Consider the following 18,693-nt stretch of genomic DNA (forward strand, 5'->3'; position numbering starts at 1 on the left):
GTTTGTGAAAACATTTTTCCTCTTTGTAGAATCTTCTGTGATTCTAGGGAATCACATGGGAAAAGAATGTGAAAGATAGGACTGGATGTACCATGGATGTCATAAGACTGAAGGTTTGCCTGCAACTTCCAACCTCTTTGTTTTGTGCTTTCCCTCTTTTTAAATGGAAAGAAACTGCAGTGTGTTGTCAGCCACATACAGGTCAAAGAGCAGACAAAAGAGAGAACATCAGTTTGTCATTGATCCATGTAGAGACACTTAAATACCTGCTGGCCAATGAGACCACTCAAGGTAGCTGACAGAGAAGCAAACCACAGTACTACTAGCTGTGTAGTGAAAGGGGAGACTTGCAGTCCCAAACATGAGTGGGACAGGATTAATGATCAGGACATAAGTGAAAGGAGGTGATGTTGTTTTCCCCTCCTTTGCTCTGAAAGGTCTCATCCATTTCACCTAGATGGCTCCTTAGTTAGGGATGTAGTTACAGGTTTCTGTCCATGATTACAGTTATTGGCATAATAAACAGAAGTTTAATTGAGTGTAACAATGCAGCACAATGCTAGTGATGGTCCACCTAAAATTTTTTGATTACATCAGACTGCAGTTTTAAAGATGTGATTTACACATAAGTGTATTCATCCCCGTGTACGATTCATTGCATAGTTCTGAGGTGAACGTTGGTGATGCTTGAGGATGTACTTTCATTTTCCTTAAACCACAAAGCTAAGTAAATGATAAAAAAGTCGATTGTATGATTAGACAAGGTCTAAGGAAAACAATCAAATGTGCTGTGATTTGTTTCCTGAGAACATATGTGTGTCAGAGGCAGCAAGGTAATTATTTGTACTTCACTGGAAGAAAGGTTTATTTCTTGACAAGTAGAACAACAGCAGCATAAAGCCGGCAGTGCTGATGCACTTCAAGCTGTCTGTTGTACTCCTTAGCTGTACTGCTGATTAGAAGTATGCTTCTGTTGTACTGAGCTTTGGGATCCGAGTAATATTTACATTCTATTTTAGACAGTTTTCAAGTGATGAAAACTCTTTTAGTGCAACGTTTGGCATGTGAGTTAATGGACTTAGTTTTGAAAGTATTCCATTGTTAATTCCATTGCTAGTCATTTCACCACACAGATATTTGTTCTTTCTCTGCTATTGAGAGATTCTGTTTCAAGACAGTGTAAGTGTTAAGCATGAGAAGTCAGTGGGAACAGACTCAGCATTTTTGCCTATTTTACATCACCTTGGACAGGTGATGAGGCTTTCATAGAGACATATATCATACATACAATCAAAGTGGCATGGTAGGAGATGACATTTAAATTTGCACAAATATTCCAGGTAACCGTCCAAATGAGAAGCTGAAGGCAGAGTATAGCAAAGTATAATTGAGAAGCTGAAGGCAGAGTATAGCAAAGTATAATTCTTAATTGTAAGAATGGTTGTTACAAGAGATGACTCTGTTGCATTGTTATTTTGATCAACCTCTGCATATTTGTCAGAGGTTTTTCCCTGCTCTGTGTACTTGTAAAGTTGTGGGGTTTTTTTTTCCTCCATAAGTATTTTGTTTTTAAAGGTTTGTTTATATACTCTAAGAGTTATTTTTCTGGTAAGGGACTCGTATCTATTCAAGGCAAATCTCATCAAGAGATAGTCCAAGGTGTCCATGAGCTGTATGATCTGGAAGAGACTGCAATAGAATGGAAAGAAGATGAAAAAAGAACCAATAGGTTCATTCCCAGGGTGAGAGAGTGAGGCAGACTACTACATACTGTATCGGATTAACAGATGATTTAGTTGCCTGGAAGTAGAATAAAATGTCAGGTAACAGAGGCATCTAAGTAAAGTGTACTGAAAGAACAGACCTACAGAACAGTGAGGATTGGTAAGTGCAGAAATAGTTTTTCATTTCTAGCTTTTTCATTGATAGTTGGCCATAAAATCAGTTCCTTACAATGTAGTAACTTAAGAAGTATGAATGAAAATCATACATTGTGTAAAATGATTTTGGCATAGTTTAAATGCAAATTAATTTGAGCATTTTTTAAACATGCTTAATCCAGTTGTTTTAATAATTGTCTAGCACTTGACAGAGGAGAAGCCAGAAGGCCTTGTCAACGAAGCATCTCGGTATGGATATCAAAACCACTTTTTTAATCATAGTCAGTGACTGCACTGTGTGGAAGATCATTCAAAATTGATTCTTTTTCTTTTCTAAGGTTTTCCCCTCCCTTGCTTTTAAACAAAGGTAGAAAACAAAAATTACTCTGTACTTCATTTGATCATTCTGCTTAGATATGAATTTTCTAATAAGTAGGTTGATCTGAAAAGAATGCCTCCTCTTTTTTTCCATGGAAACTACAACAGATAGAGTACAAATAACAGGTTGAAAGAAGCTCAACTTTCAGCTACAAAAACAGTTTTCAGTATAGTCTCCTCACCATTAGCTATACATTTTTGCTAGCAGTGAAAAAGCCTCAGCATGCTGTGCTTGTAAACATTTCAGTGGCCATGGCTTGTCTTTCATGTCACTGGCTGCTGCTACTTTTGTCTACTGAAATGCACAAGCCACAAGTAACCTCAAGAAGCTAATACTGTAGTCATTCCATGATGTTTTAGTTGGCTGATGGTTTGGTTAATGTTTGCCTTCCTGTACTAACAATCTAGTAATTTTACAGTGCTATGAGAGACATACTGCTTCTGCCTTACAAAAATCTGCTTGTTCAAGGTGTTCCTTTTTTCTTTTTCCAAATGCATAGGCAGCTTGCATTAGCTGATCTTGTAATCGTCAATAAAACGGATTTGGTTTCAAGGGAAGAATTGAATAAAGTCAGAACAACTGTCAGGTATGAAATTTCTGGTATAACCGTGACATTGTATGTGCTCAAATGTTATTAGAAATTAGATCTCATGATTGTTCCAACAGATCATGTAGTGAAAAAGAGCAGTGAGAAAGCAGTGAAAAAGAGTCTGCCCCTTTCTGGAGATGTTTCCAGTGCATTTCTGTGCTTCCACAGTCTTATCAGCTTGCCTAAGTAAGATTTGATGTTACCTGCTCAGAAGTGTAGAATTATAGAATAGAATCAAAGAATGCTCTTAAGTTAGAGGGAACCTTCAAGGACCATTGACTCCAACCTCTGGCTCTACTCAGGACCACCCAAAATTCCAATTCTATGTCTGAGAGCTTTCTCCAAACGTTCCTTGAACTCTGGCTGCTTGGGGCTGTTCCATGTCTACCGCCCTCTGGTGAAGAACCTTTTCCTAATACTGTCACGGGTTACTTAGATTTACCTATGCCCGTGACAGGGGAAGCCACCCCGTGGGCCCCCTCCCGGGGCCCGGAAAGGAGGGGGAAAAAGGGAGTGGGATAAAACAGCGACAATCTAAGGAGGAAAAACTTATTTTACTAAATACGATACCGAAATACAAGATAACACAATATAATATAATTGAGGCTAACAAATTGAACGAAACAGAGAGAGAGAGTCCCCGAAAACCGAGAGGCCTACTGTGAACTCTAGGCGACACGGCTGGAACGCTTCCCACTCTCCGAGAAGTTCGAGAGAAGAAGGAGGGCACTCCAGCCTGGGAACGAGATTATACAGCGTCCTGGTCCCGTGACTTATCATTAACCCTGTTGTTCTCTGGGATATGTAGTCTTCTTCTGTGGACTGCACATTCAATAGAAGTATCCATACTTTACATGATGTTATGATGTGGAATACTGATACTGATAGCAAAATTACAAAACCATGACATTCCACCCCTTATTCTACATTATTACATCATGGTAAATATATATATACATATATATACACGTATGTAAAATTATGATAGCTAAACAGTAGAATTACATGTAACATAACTAAATGTACAACTATAATAACTAAAATACACTACACATGCAAACATATATACATATAAATACATAAAATTATTGACTGCACTCCCCCAGCATCAAATTCCCTTGTGGTACACATTGAACATCCCCATCCTTCTGCATTACCCACCAAGTGCACCCAGGTCCCTGGGCAAAGACAGTTCCACGGAGAGGTTTGCCCTTTCCAGAAGCTGGAAGGACCCAAACAGCTTTTCCCAACATGTTCTTTACATGTACAACAGGGACCTTATCTCCTTCTACAGTGTGTAGGGGGCTAGATTGACTAGGACCATCACGATTGACAGATCCTCTAGTATTCACCAACCAAGTGGCTTCTGCCAGATTCTTCTCCCAGTGCTTAAATGTTCCGCCACCCATTGCTTTCAACATAGTTTTCAACAACCCATTATATCGTTCAATTTTACCAGAAGCTGGTGCATGGTAGGGAATATGATAAATCCACTCAATGCCATGATCTTTGGCCCAAGTATTTATAAGGGAATTTTTAAAATGTGTCCCATTATCAGATTCAATTCTTTCTGGGGTGCCATGTCGCCACAGGACTTGTTTCTCAAGACCTAATATGGTGTTTCGAGCAGTTGCATGGGGTACTGCGTATGTTTCAAGCCACCCAGTGGTTGCCTCTACCATGGTGAGTACATAACACTTACCACTGCGAGATCGTGGCAAGGTGATATAATCAACCTGCCACGCCTCCCCATATTTATACTTTTGCCACCGCCCTTCCTCCCAGAGAGGTTTCATCCTTTTGGCTTGTTTAATTATGGCACATGTTTCACAATCATGAATAATCTGCGCAATAGCGTCCATGGTTAAGTCCACCCCTCGGTCTCTGGCCCACTTATATGTCGCGTCTCTTCCTTGATGACCTGAGGTCTCATGAGCCCATCGAGCTAGAAATAATTCACCCTTATTCTGCCAGTCCAAGTCAATTTGAGCCACCTCAATTTTGGCAGCTTTATCTACCTGATGGTTGTTTTGTTGTTCTTCAGTAGCCCGACTTTTGGGCACATGTGCATCCACATGACGCACCTTTACAACCATATTCTTTGTTCGGGCAGCAATGTCCTTCCATAATTCAGCGGCCCAAACAGATTTACCCTTCCGTTGCCAGTTGTTTTGTTCCCACCTCTGTAACCACCCCCATAAGGCATTTGCCACCATCCATGAGTCAGTATAAAGATACAACATTGGCCACCTCTCCCGTTCAGCAACATCTAAGGCCAGCTGGACAGCTTTTACCTCTGCAAACTGACTTGATTCTCCCTTACCTTCGGTGGCCTCTGCAACCTGTCGTGTGGGGCTCCACACAGCAGCTTTCCATTTGCGATGCTTCCCTACAATGCGACATGATCCGTCTGTGAATAGGGCATATTTCTTTTCACTTTCTGGTAATTCGTTGTATGGTGGGGCCTCTTTAGCACGTGATACCTCTTCTGCTGGTGATGTTCCAAACCTTTTATCTTCAGGCCAGTCCATGATTACCTCTAGGATTCCTGGACGATTGAGGTTTCCCATTCGCGCTCGCTGTGTAATCAGCGTAATCCACTTGCTCCAGGTGACATCGGTAGCATGATGAGTGGAGGGAACCTGTCCTTTGAACATCCAGTTCAGCACTGGCAGTCGAGGTGCCAAAAGGAGCTGTGTTTCAGTCCCGACTACTTCGGAAGCAGCCCGAACCCCCTCATACGCGGCTAAGATCTCCTTCTCAGTTGGAGTGTAGCACTCTTCAGACCCCTTATATGATCGACTCCAGAATCCCAGGGGTCGGCCTCGGGTCTCTCCTGAGGCTCTTTGCCACAAACTCCAAGTGGGGCCTTTCTCTCCAGCAGCAGTATAGAGGATGTTCTTTACATCCTGTCCAGTCCGTACTGGCCCCAGAGCTACAGCTCGGGCTATCTCTTGTTTAATCTGTTCAAAAGCCTGCTGCTGCTCAGGGCCCCATGCAAAATCGTTCTTCTTCCGCGTCACCTGATAAAGGGGGCTTACAATGAGGCTGTAGTTTGGAATGTGCATCCTCCAAAAGCCTACTGCACCCAGGAAAGATTGTGTCTCTTTCTTGCTAGTTGGTGGAGACATGGCAGTGATTTTGTCGATCACATCTGCTGGGATGTGACGACGTCCATCCTGCCACTTTATACCTAAGAACTGAATTTCCTGGGCAGGTCCTTTTACTTTGCTTCGCTTAATAGCAAAGCCGGCTTGTAGAAGAATTTGGATGATCTGCTCTCCTTTTGTGAAAACCTCTTCTGCTGTATCACCCCACACAACAATGTCATCAATGTACTGCAGGTGTTCAGGAGCACCACCTTGTTCCAGTACAGTTTGGACCAACCCATGGCAAATGGTTGGGCTGTGTTTCCACCCCTGGGGCAAACGGTTCCAAGTATACTGAATGCCCCTCCAGGTGAAGGCAAACTGTGGCTTACATTCTGCAGCCAAAGGAATAGAGAAGAAGGCATTGGCAATGTCAATGGTGGCATACCATTTGGCAGCTTTTGACTCCAGCTCGTACTGGAGTTCCAACATGTCCGGCACAGCAGCGCTCAATGGGGGTGTGACCTCATTCAGGCCACGGTAGTCTACTGTCAGCCTCCATTCTCCACTGGCTTTACGCACTGGCCATATGGGACTGTTAAAAGGTGAGTGAGTTTTACTGATCACTCCCTGATTCTCCAACTGGCGAATCAAATCATGAATGGGGAGCAAGGAATCCCTGTTGGTGCGATACTGCCGTCTGTGCACTGTCTTTGTAGCAATCGGTACCTGCTGCTCTTTTACTCGTAGCAGCCCCACAACAGACGGGTCCTCTGACAGGCCAGGCAAAACAGACAGCTGCTTAATGTTGTCCATATCTACAGCAGCTATCCCAAAGGCCCATCGATACCCCTTAGGATCCTTGAAATGCCCCCTTCTGAGGTAATCAATACCCAGTATACATGGAGCCCCTGGGCCAGTCACAATAGGATGTTTTTGCCAGTCTTTGCCAGTGAGGCTTATTTCAGCCTCCAGCACAGTCAATTCTTGAGAGCCCCCAGTCACTCCAGAAATATGGATTGATTCTGTCCCTTCATGACTGGAGGGCATTAGGGTGCACTGTGCACCGGTATCCACCAGCGCCTTATATTCCTGTGGTTCTGATGTGCCAGGCCATCGAATCCACACAGTCCAATAAACTCTATTATCCCTTTCCCTCCCCTGACTGAGGGCAGGGCCCCTCTATTGGTTACCTGTGATGACTGGAGCAACTCCACTGGTGGTTGGTATGTCTAGTAGTTCTTTCACCCGTGCTCGTAGTGCAGAAGTGGGCTGATCATGCCACTTCCTCATGTCTTCTCCACGGTCACGTAGGTAGCGCCACATGGAAACACGCGGTGCAATCGTACTGTTGTTCTTTGCTCGAGCTGGGAAGCGTGTGCGCTTAACAGCTGAGACTTTTGATGATGCAGGTGAGGAGTAGGACTGGAATACTTTGATCAGATCCTTCATTAGACCTGGTGGCCCGTACGAGGATTGACCTTCATCAGTTGTTTCTGATACTATTACGGGATCATCATTACGATTAGTTGATGGAAACAATTTCTTGCACATTTCATCTACTCGGTTTTCTAGCCGTGAGATGGCAGAAACTGCGGCATGCAGTTGAGGGAGCTGCTGATCGGTGGTTTGAAGCATTATAATCAGCTCAACAACTCGGGGCCATCTGTCCACGAACCCTTTAGAACCTGTTACCAATGACTGTGCCATTCTCTCTGGTGCTGTACTTGTGATTTTCTGCCACATGTCAGGATCGGCCCTCACTCTCTCAGGGTCAAGTTCGCTTGGATCAGGGCTGTACAACATTTTCGCCATGGCCAATTCCCTCAGGCGCTGAATACCTTTTTGGACGGTGTTCCAACTATCAAATTTAGGCTTCAAAGCATCCTTATAGGGGTACCTTTCTCTCACGGCTTCTAACAGCCGCAACCAGAGAGTGGCAGCTCCATCCGAACATCTGCTAATCCCTCTGTCGATACCTGCATCTTGGGCAATGTTTCCTAGTTGGCGAGCTTCATTACCATCTAGAGACAAGCTGTTGGCCCCGTTGTCCCAGCAGCGAAGCAACCAAGCAAGGATACCTTCATCTTGACGCCGTGTGAACTCCTTTCTTGAGCCTTGGATTTCAGTCAGCTTCAGAGGTCGACAATAGGTGATTTCCTCCTCATCATCAGTCTCTTCTTCATGCCTCTTGGTTTTTGCCTTTGCTTTTTTCGGTACTGCTCCATGCCCGGCACCTGGGTCTTCTGCAGCCCCCCCCTGTGCTTCTCCTTCTTTTCGTTCTAGACGCGTGGACACCCGTTTCCATTTCTTGCCTTCCACAGGGGCAACTGATATTGCTACTGATGCCTCCTGTGACTGATCAGAATTAACTTGGGCTTGAATCTCAGATCGGAAACTCTCTCTCTCCAGAATAGTATGATACAAAGCACGGTATGCATAAGCCAAACCCCACATAAGGTTTACCTCCTTAGATCTCTGACCCAAATACTCACTTAATTTCTTAGGGTCCCTTAGGTGTTCAAGAGTGAAGTCCCATGACACTGCGGGTCCCCATGCTTCTAAGACTTTTCCTAAACCTTTCCATATTCCCTGCCAGTCATCATTCTCTGGTTCTGGAGGAGACTTCCGCATAGAACGAATGCATAGGAACATATATGCATTCATTAATAGTGATAACATGGATGCAAGTATGAACCCTATCTCAGTTATTGAAAGGCGTGTGGAAATCTGAGAGTACAACCTAAATAAAAAGGGTTTTTTTAGCCTGTACAATGAATTAAACATGGTGGTGTTTGTAAAATTGCCTGTTCCATCTGGGATGCAAGTACTTGTAAGATTCGCAATTCCATCTGGGATGCAAGTGTTTGTAAGATTCACAATTCCATCTGGGATGTAGGTGCCAAAATTCTGACCATACCACATCTCATAAAAGTACCAGGCAGGTGTCTCCATCAGTATCCACCTTATTAGGCTATATACCTGCACAATTCCACAACACCAAATTATGGTGTTAATAGTTGACCAATACTTTAAGAAGATCATAATTGCTTTCAATCCCTTAAACAGAGCAACTGGGATGAAGAGTGGATTCATAGCTGGCAGGCTCTGTAAAAGTCAGAGCTAGCTAGCTTTGCTCTAAGGGAGAAAGAAATCCCTTTGTTTTCTACACAAAAGTTAGATAGCAGTGCTGAGAATGTACAGCAGCCCTTAATGTTGACAATTTGTCTGGTATTTCAAGGTCACGTTCTCAGTGAGCAGCTACGAAAAGATAACACTCCCCTAACGAAGCTCTTTAAGAGTAAAGAGAGAGTTGTTCTAAAAGCTAAAAAGCTCTATGCCCGCATTCTCCACCAAAAAATCTGTCACGGGTTACTTAGATTTACCTATGCCCGTGACAGGGGAAGCCACCCCGTGGGCCCCCTCCCGGGGCCCGGAAATGAGGGGGAAAAAGGGAGTGGGATAAAACAGCGACAATCTAAGGAGGAAAAACTTATTTTACTAAATACGATACCGAAATACAAGATAACACAATATAATATAATTGAGGCTAACAAATTGAACGAAACAGAGAGAGAGAGTCCCCGAAAACCGAGAGGCCTACTGTGAACTCTAGGCGACACGGCTGGAACGCTTCCCACTCTCCGAGAAGTTCGAGAGAAGAAGGAGGGCACTCCAGCCTGGGAACGAGATTATACAGCGTCCTGGTCCCGTGACTTATCATTAACCCTGTTGTTCTCTGGGATATGTAGTCTTCTTCTGTGGACTGCACATTCAATAGAAGTATCCATACTTTACATGATGTTATGATGTGGAATACTGATACTGATAGCAAAATTACAAAACCATGACAAATACCCAACCTGACCCTCTTCTGGTGCAACTCCACACCGTTTCCTTGGCTAAATTAGGCCTAAAAAATGCCTTATAATAGACCTTTGTCTTAAGTGCTCACATTCTTATACTATTGGGCAGCTGTTGCCATTTGTCTGAGTTAACTACAGGGGGCAATGTCTGCTAGTCCATACATGTTTATTAGCAAATATAAAGGGGTATGGAAGATATCTGAATAATTGTCATGGATGTAAAAGAACAAATGGGCTGAATCAAACCAGTGTTCAAAGGTGTGTTCCATCTTTCTCAGTACCGTGACAGACAAAATGGAATATTGAGAAATACTTTGCAACGTTATTTGTGGTTCAGACTCTTGAGAATTCTTAACCTTGCAGTTTGTACGGGGAGAAGAAAAATGCTATGTTCAGTAGTAATATTTTATTGTCAGAAGTTGTGAATTTTGACCTTGGTTCGGCTATAAAATGTCACAAAAGCAAACTTTTTCTTGATGCCTCTTGGACTGTAAAACATTGAGTAACAGTGTGAGAGATGGCGTTATGTTTCTTGTATTGCTCTACATTGTTAAATTGTTCAATCGATATATTACAGTTGCGTTTGCACCTCATTTTGCTTTTTTCTATTTGTTTTAGGTCAATAAATGGACTTGTCGAAACTTTGGAGACACAAAGGTCGAGGTATTAGATTAACCTGTATTCCAACAAGTACCAAATCCTGTCCCACTGACATTATTTTTACAAAGCTTTCATTATGATCTGTTGTCTGTGCACATGCATACCTACCTGTACTGTGTTTTAATGTGTGCTTGTGTTCAAAGAGGTACAGAACGATTGTTCCCATCAGAGAATTAGATAACACTTAGGCATCCAATACAAATCACATCTTTCAGAAAACAGCTTCTTGTGTGGTTTTTTTTTTTTGTTTTTTTTGTTTGTTTTTTAGTATTAATTTATTTTTTAACTGTATTCACTAAAATTCTCTTTTTATGCTCCCATATTACTGTACAGCTGAAAGCTGCTTTACTCCATGGTAGATAGCACTGACTGCTGACATGTGAAAATAGGGCTAGCTTCTGGTGCTTTGCATTGGAATAAGAGATCAGGAAAAAAAAACAACAAACATGAACAATTATTTATATGTTTAAAAATGAGTAATCGAAGCTTCAGTACACATAATTCTTACATGCAGTGAAAATACAAAGCTTTCTTTCTCTCCCTGTCTGTGCAGAGTTGATCTTTCCAATGTGCCGGACCTGCATGCTTTTGACAGTCTATCTGGAATCAGGTATGGCAATAATTTCACTTTTATTAAAAGTAATGCTCATTGCATAGATAGACGCATGAAGTAGGTACATTTACATTTAGGCAGAGTCTGCATCTGAATTTCTGTTCCATGTTCTAGTTCAGACACTTGTTTACAATTATCAGTAAGAGTGAGAAGTACTAGAAAGAGGATGTTTTTCCACTTGAGATACATGCAGCAAAAAATTGTAGGGTTTGTAAAATGAAATGAGAGCCAAAGCACCCACGATTGTTTGGGGTTTTCCCCCCGTTTCCCTTGTTGAGGCTTTAAGTTGTCCATTAGTACTACTAGTAATCAATAAGATCTCAGTGCTTTTTTCTGGTTCTCTTAAAACTCAGAGGATTTAATTTTTTTCTTGCTTTACATTGTGATGAACTGGAGACCTTAGTTTTCACAGGAAACTCTGAGTTCCACAACAACCTAGGCCTTGGAAATGTTGTTCAGCGTGTTCCTGGATCCGTTATGTCCTCTGGTTCTTTTATGACTAAGAGGCTGAGCTTTAAATTAGCAAACACTGCACAGTGTGCAGTGGGAATTAGCTTTGGGAATGAGTTAAGTAGAAAGCGTTGTATAGTATTTCACTTCATTTTATACTGCACATTTTACTCTTAGAAGCAATGGCTTTGTTCCTTTTTTACTTCCGAACATAGTTTCAAAAAGTGATGCCCAACAAATCATCCCACAGATGTCAGAAGTTGCTTTTTTGTTTTATAAAGATGTAAGAGTGTAAAATGTAGATAGAAGTCCATGGCGACTTACTCTATGATGGTTAAAAGTTAGTAGGTCGTACTACTAGCCTTGTTGTGAAAATGGGTCTCCTAAGTCTTTCTTGTAAGACACTGACAGCTGAGTTAGAACAAAGCGTTTCTAACCATAACAGACTCTCTTGGCCCAAGGACAGCTTTAATCCAACCAGAAATGACCATCCAATAGGTCACTCCTTGCTTTATCACTCATACGTCAGAATTTTTTTCCTAATCTAGAAAGGAAATCCGTAATGGTTCTGTACATTACTATAGTCAAATTAGATAATTGACAGTGGAATTCCAGCAGTTAAGCTATGGCAGACTTCCTATCACAGATCATTTGAAAGATCAAACAAACATAATTAAACATAACTATTCTGAGATTAAAGCTGAATTAAGAGTTGAAAATTACTTTGATAACAGCACTTTAGTTTTGGTCTGCAGTACTGAAGAGTTTGTGTAGATCTTGTTTGAGATAATGACACTGCATCCATCCAGTGCAAATGCAACATCTGCTTGTTTACAGCTTGCAGAAAAAATTGGAGAGTATGAAGACAACAGATGCACATCTCGACAAGGTAATTACAACAAGCACTGCTTCAGTCTCGCTGTTAGAAGATAGTTCAGGATAACTGCAACCATGGCATACTAATCATCTTATTTTTTCAGAAGGTTTCAGGTAGAGAATAGTATGTTTGAGATCTCTGGAATATTACACTGAATGCCATGTACTTTGATACAGATAGATAGTAAATGTATATACTGAGTTCTGCTTTCAAATATGGTTTAAGAGTTCTATTGTTGGAACAGTGTTCTTGTACATGGAGAGCATTACTACAACAGACAAGTAATACTATTCTTTTCAATATTTGCCTTTATTGAGCAATTGAGATTTGAGAATTGAGCCCTATACTTACACCTGATATTTATCCCGTAGGTCAAAATGATGTCAGTGTTTGTAGATATTGGGGAGTTGCTGTTCACAACTTTGCATTAATTAAGGTGTTAGAGAGACACATTCTGTGAGTGCTTCCCTTTGTTTTTACACAGAAAATCAACAGATCAACCTGTAACAGTGAATTAGGTTTTCCTATAAATTTGATATAAATCCTATAACCGCACGTGTGCTAGAAGGTTAGGAATGTGAAATGCTTTGCTTTTCCAGATATGTAACCCAGCTTTTATTTATGTCAGGGTAGAATCTTCTCTCTTGCTCTGTGTAATAAAACAATCCTTGCATATTACAGTGTAAATTGCATTTTTATCTTGGTGATTGTGTTTATTTAGAGAGAAAATACAGTATTTTGTCTGTTTTGTGGTTTTGATTTTTAATAAATAATTGAAGGGGAAAGGGTCTGGCCTGTCACTCCTTTAGAGTATAAGCAGTTCTGTGCTAAATGCTGCTTTTAAGCATCTATCTTGTCTGTCTTGTGTGTCTTTCCATTTACAGGACATAGTGACAGTAACACTTGAAGTCCTAGGAAATATGAAGGAAGAAAACGTTAATCTCTTTATACAGGTAAATATTAATACATCGCAGTCAAGTGCGAAATCATTGTGTCCTTTTGTAGAAAATCATCTTACGCCGTTCTGTTTGTGAAAACATTTTTCCTCTTTGTAGAATCTTCTGTGATTCTAGGGAATCACATGGGAAAAGAATGTGAAAGATAGGACTGGATGTACCATGGATGTCATAAGACTGAAGGTTTGCCTGCAACTTCCAACCTCTTTGTTTTGTGCTTTCCCTCTTTTTAAATGGAAAGAAACTGCAGTGTGTTGTCAGCCACATACAGGTCAAAGAGCAGACAAAAGAGAGAACATCAGTTTGTCATTGATCCATGTAGAGACACTTAAATACCTGCTGGCCAATGAGACCACTCAAGGTAGCTGACAGAGAAGCAAACCACAGTACTACTTGCTGTGTAGTGAAAGGGGAGACTTGCAGTCCCAAACATGAGTGGGACAGGATTAATGATCAGGACATAAGTGAAAGGAGGTGATGTTGTTTTCCCCTCCTTTGCTCTGAAAGGTCTCATCCATTTCACCTAGATGGCTCCTTAGTTAGGGATGTAGTTACAGGTTTCTGTCCATGATTACAGTTATTGGCATAATAAACAGAAGTTTAATTGAGTGTAACAATGCAGCACAATGCTAGTGATGGTCCACCTAAAATTTTTTGATTACATCAGGCTGCAGTTTTAAAGATGTGATTTACACATAAGTGTATTCATCCCCGTGTACGATTCATTGCATAGTTCTGAGGTGAACGTTGGTGATGCTTGAGGATGTACTTTCATTTTCCTTAAACCACAAAGCTAAGTAAATGATAAAAAAGTCGATTGTATGATTAGACAAGGTCTAAGGAAAACAATCAAATGTGCTGTGATTTGTTTCCTGAGAACATATGTGTGTCACAGGCAGCAAGGTAATTATTTCTACTTCACTGGAAGAAAGGTTTATTTCTTGACAAGTAGAACAACAGCAGCATAAAGCCGGCAGTGCTGATGCACTTCAAGCTGTCTGTTGTACTCCTTAGCTGTACTGCTGATTAGAAGTATGCTTCTGTTGTACTGAGCTTTGGGATCCAAGTAATATTTACATTCTATTTTAGACAGTTTTCAAGTGATGAAAACTCTTTTAGTGCAACGTTTGGCATGTGAGTTAATGGACTTAGTTTTGAAGGTATTCCATTGTTAATTCCATTGCTAGTCATTTCACCACACAGATATTTGTTCTTTCTCTGCTATTGAGAGATTCTGTTTCAAGACAGTGTAAGTGTTAAGCATGAGAACTCAGTGGGAACAGACTCAGCATTTTTGCCTATTTTACATCACCTTGGACAGGTGATGAGGCTTTCATAGAGACATATATCATACATACAATCAAAGTGGCATGGTAGGAGATGACATTGAAATTTGCACAAATATTCCAGGTAACCGTCCAAATGAGAAGCTGAAGGCAGAGTATAGCAAAGTATAATTATTAATTGTAAGAATGGTTGTTACAAGAGATGACTCTGTTGCATTGTTATTTTGATCAACCTCTGCATATTTGTCAGAGGTTTTTCCCTGCTCTGTGTACTTGTAAAGTTGTTTTGTTTTTCTTTTTTTCTCCGTAAGTATTTTGTTTTTAAAGGTTTGTTTATATACTCTAACAGTTATTTTTCTGGTAAGGGACTGGTATCTATTCAAGGCAAATCTCATCAAGAGATAGTCCAAGGTGTCCATGAGCTGTATGATCTGGAAGAGACTGCAATAGAATGGAAAGAAGATGAAAAAAGAACCAATAGGTTCATTCCCAGGGTGAGAGAGTGAGGCAGACTACTACATACTGGATCGGATTAACAGCTGATGTAGTTGCCTGGAAGTAGAATAAAATGTCAGGTAACAGAGGCATCTAAGTAAAGTGTACTGAAAGAACAGACCTACAGAACAGTGAGGATTGGTAAGTGCAGAAATAGTTTTTCATTTCTAGCTTTTTCATTGATAGTTGGCCATAAAAATAGTTCCTTACAATGTAGTCACTTAAGCGGTATGAATGAAAATCATACATTGTGTAAAATGATTTTGGCATAGTTTAAATGCAAATTAATTTGAGCATTTTTTAAACATGCTTAATCCATCTGTTTTAATTATTGTCTAGCACTTGAGACAGGAGAAGCGAGAAGGCCTTGTCAATGAAGCATCTCGGTATGGATATCAAAACCACTTTTTTAATCATAGTCAGTGACTGCACTGTGCGGAAGATCATTCAAAATTGATTCTTTTTCTTTTCTAAGGTTTTCCCCTCCCTTGCTTTTAAACAAAGGTAGAAAACAAAACTTACTCTGTACTTCATTTGATCATTCTGCTTAGATATGAATTTTCTAATAAGTAGGTTGATCTGAAAATAATGCCCCCTCTTTTTTTCCATGGAAACTACAACAGATGGAGTAGAAATAACAGGTTGAAAGAAGCTTCAGCTACAAAAACAGTTTTCAGTATAGTCTCCTCACCATTAGCTATACATTTTTGCTAGCAGTGAAAAAGCCTCAGCATGCTGTGCTTGTAAACATTTCAGTGGCCATGGCTTGTCTTTCATGTCACTGGCTGCTGCTACTTTTGTCTCCTGAAATGCACAAGCCACAAGTCACCTCAAGAAGCTAATACTGTAGTCATTCCATGATGTTTTAGTTGGCTGATGGTTTGGTTAATGTTTGCCTTCCTGTACTAACAATCTAGTAATTTTACAGTGCTATGAGAGACATACTGCTTCTGCCTTACAAAAAGCTGCTTTTTTTTCCAAGGTGTTCCTTTTTTCTTATTCCAAATGCATAGGCAGGTTGCATTAGCTGATCTTGTATTCGTCAATAAAACGGATTTGGTTTCAAGGGAAGAATTGAATAAAGTCAGAACAACTGTCAGGTATGAAATTTCTGGTATAACCATGACATTGTACATGCTCAAATGTTATTAGAAATTAGATCTCATGATTGTTCCAACAGATCATGTAGTGAAAAAGAGCAGTGAGAAAGCAGTGAAAAAGAGTCTGCCCCTTTCTGGAGATGTTTCCAGTGCATTTCTGTGCTTCCACAGTCTTATCAGCTTGCCTAAGTAAGATTTGATGTTACCTGCTCAGAAGTGTAGAATTATAGAATAGAATCAAAGAATGCTCTTAAGTTGGAAGGAACCTTCAAGGACCATTGACTCCAACCTCTGGCTCTACTCAGGACCACCCAAAATTCCAATTCTATGTCTGAGAGCTTTCTCCAAATGTTCCTTGAACTCTGGCTGCTTGGGGCTGTTCCATGTCTACGGCCCTCTGGTGAAGAACCTTTTCCTAATACCCAACCTGACCCTCTTCTGGTGCAACTCCACACTGTTTCCTTGGCTAAATTAGGCCTAAAAAATGCCTTATAATAGACCTTTGTCTTAAGTGCTCACATTCTTATACTATTGGGCAGCTGTTGCCATTTGTCTGAGTTAACTACGGGGGGCAATGTCTGCTAGTCCATACATGTTTATTAGCAAATCTAAAGGGGTATGGAAGATATCTGAATAATTGTCATGGATGTAAAAGAACAAATGGGCTGAATCAAAGCAGTGTTCAATGGTGTGTTCCATCTTTCTCAGTACCCTGACAGACAAAAAGGAATATTGAGAAATACTTTGCAACGTTATTTGTGGTTCAGACTCTTGAGAATTCTTAACCTTGCAGTTTGTACGGGGAGAAGAAAAATGCTATGTTCAGTAGTAATATTTTATTGTCAGAAGTTGTGAATTTTGACCTTGGTTCGGCTAAAAATGTCACAAAAGCAAACTTTTTCTTGATGCCTCTTGGACTGTAAAACATTGAGTAACAGTGTGAGAGATGTCGTTATGTTTCTTGTATTGCTCTACATTGTTAAATTGTTCAATCGATATATTAGAGTTGCGTTTGCACCTCATTTTGCTTTTTTCTATTTGTTTTAGGTCAATAAATGGACTTGTTGAAATTTTGGAGACACAAAGGTCGAGGTATTAGATTAACCTGTATTACAACAAGCACCAAATCCTGTCCCACTGACATTATTTTTACAAATCTTTCATTATGATCTGTTGGCTGTGCACATGCATACCTACCTGTACTGTGTTTTAATGTGTGCTTGTGTTCGAAGAGGTACAGAACGATTGTTCCCATCAGAGAATTAGATAACACTTAGGCATCCAATTCAAATCACATCTTTTAGAAAACAGATTCTTGTGTGGGTTTTTTTGTTTGTTTGTTTGTTTGTTTGTTTAGTATTAATTTATTTTTTAACTGTATTCACTAAAATTCTCTTTTTATGCTCCCATATTACTGTACAGCTGAAAGCTGCTTTACTCCATGGTAGGTAGCACTGACTGCTGACATCTGAAAATAGGGCTAGCTTCTGGTGCTTTGCATTGGAATAAGAGATCAGGAAAAAAAAACAACAGACATGAACAATTATTTATATGTTTAAAAATGAGTAATCGAAGCTTCAGTACACATAATTCTTACATGCAGTGAAAATACAAAGCTTTCTTTCTCTCCCTGTCTGTGCAGAGTTGATCTTTCCAATGTGCCGGACCTGCATGCTTTTGACAGTCTATCTGGAATCAGGTATGGCAATAATTTCACTTTTATTAAAAGTAATGCTCATTGCATAGATAGACGCATGAAGTAGGTACATTTACATTTAGGCAGAGTCTGCATCTGAATTTCTGTTCCATGTCCTAGTTCAGACACTTGTTTACAATTCTCAGTAAGAGTAAGAAGTACTAGAAAGAGGATGTTTTTCCACTTGAGATACATGCAGCAAAAGATTGTAGGGTTTGTAAAATGAAATGAGAGCCAAAGCACCCATGATTGTTTGGCGTTTTCCCCCCGTTTCCCTTGTTGAGGCTTTAAGTTGTCCATTAGTACTACTAGTAATCAATAAGATCTCAGTGCTTTTTTCTGGTTCTCTTAAAACTCAGAGGATTTAATTTTTTTCTTGCTTTACATTGTGATGAACTGGAGACCTTAGTTTTCACAGGAAACTCTGAGTTCCACAACAACCTAAGCCTTGGAAATGTTGTTCAGCGTGTTCCTGGATCCGTTATGTCCTCTGGTTCTTTTATGACTAAGAGGCTGAGCTTTAAATTAGCAAACACTGCACAGTGTGCAGTGGGAATTAGCTTTGGGAATGAGTTAAGTAGAAAGTGGTGTATAGTATTTCACTTCATTTTATACTGCACATTTTACTCTTAGAAGCAATGGCTTTGTTCCTTTTTTACTTCCTAACATAGTTTCAAAAAGTGATGCCCAACAAATCATCCCACAGATGTCAGAAGTTACTTTTTTGTTTTATAAAGATGTAAGAGTGTAAAATGTA

At 40.4% G+C, this 18,693-nt stretch overlaps 1 protein-coding gene across 12 annotated transcripts in view; it reads left to right on the forward strand.

The window, feature by feature from the left end:
• Positions 1-18,693, forward strand: part of LOC146751162 (putative COBW domain-containing protein 7) — a 41,555-nt gene that overhangs the window by 18,524 nt on the left and 4,338 nt on the right. For 8 of the 12 annotated variants that reach the window (XR_014941829.1, XR_014941825.1, XR_014941826.1 and 5 more), the window contains 10 exons: positions 2,083-2,129; positions 2,759-2,845; positions 10,422-10,466; positions 11,017-11,073; positions 12,364-12,415; positions 13,288-13,356; positions 13,459-15,526; positions 16,154-16,240; positions 17,288-17,332; positions 17,883-17,939. Coding sequence is in view for 3 of the 12 variants with exons in the window: in XM_085535457.1 (XP_085391583.1) it covers positions 2,083-2,129; positions 2,759-2,845; positions 10,422-10,466; positions 11,017-11,073; positions 12,364-12,415; positions 13,288-13,356; positions 13,459-13,470 (369 nt within the window). In the remaining 9 variants the exon portion in view is untranslated. The other 4 variants (XM_085535457.1, XR_014941828.1, XM_085535458.1 and 1 more) reach the window with 4 other exon arrangements.

Source organism: Coturnix japonica, unplaced genomic scaffold (genome assembly GCF_054131305.1).
Source record: "Coturnix japonica strain WE unplaced genomic scaffold, WE-NBRP24 Scf123, whole genome shotgun sequence".
Classification (NCBI taxonomy): Eukaryota; Metazoa; Chordata; class Aves; order Galliformes; family Phasianidae; genus Coturnix; species Coturnix japonica.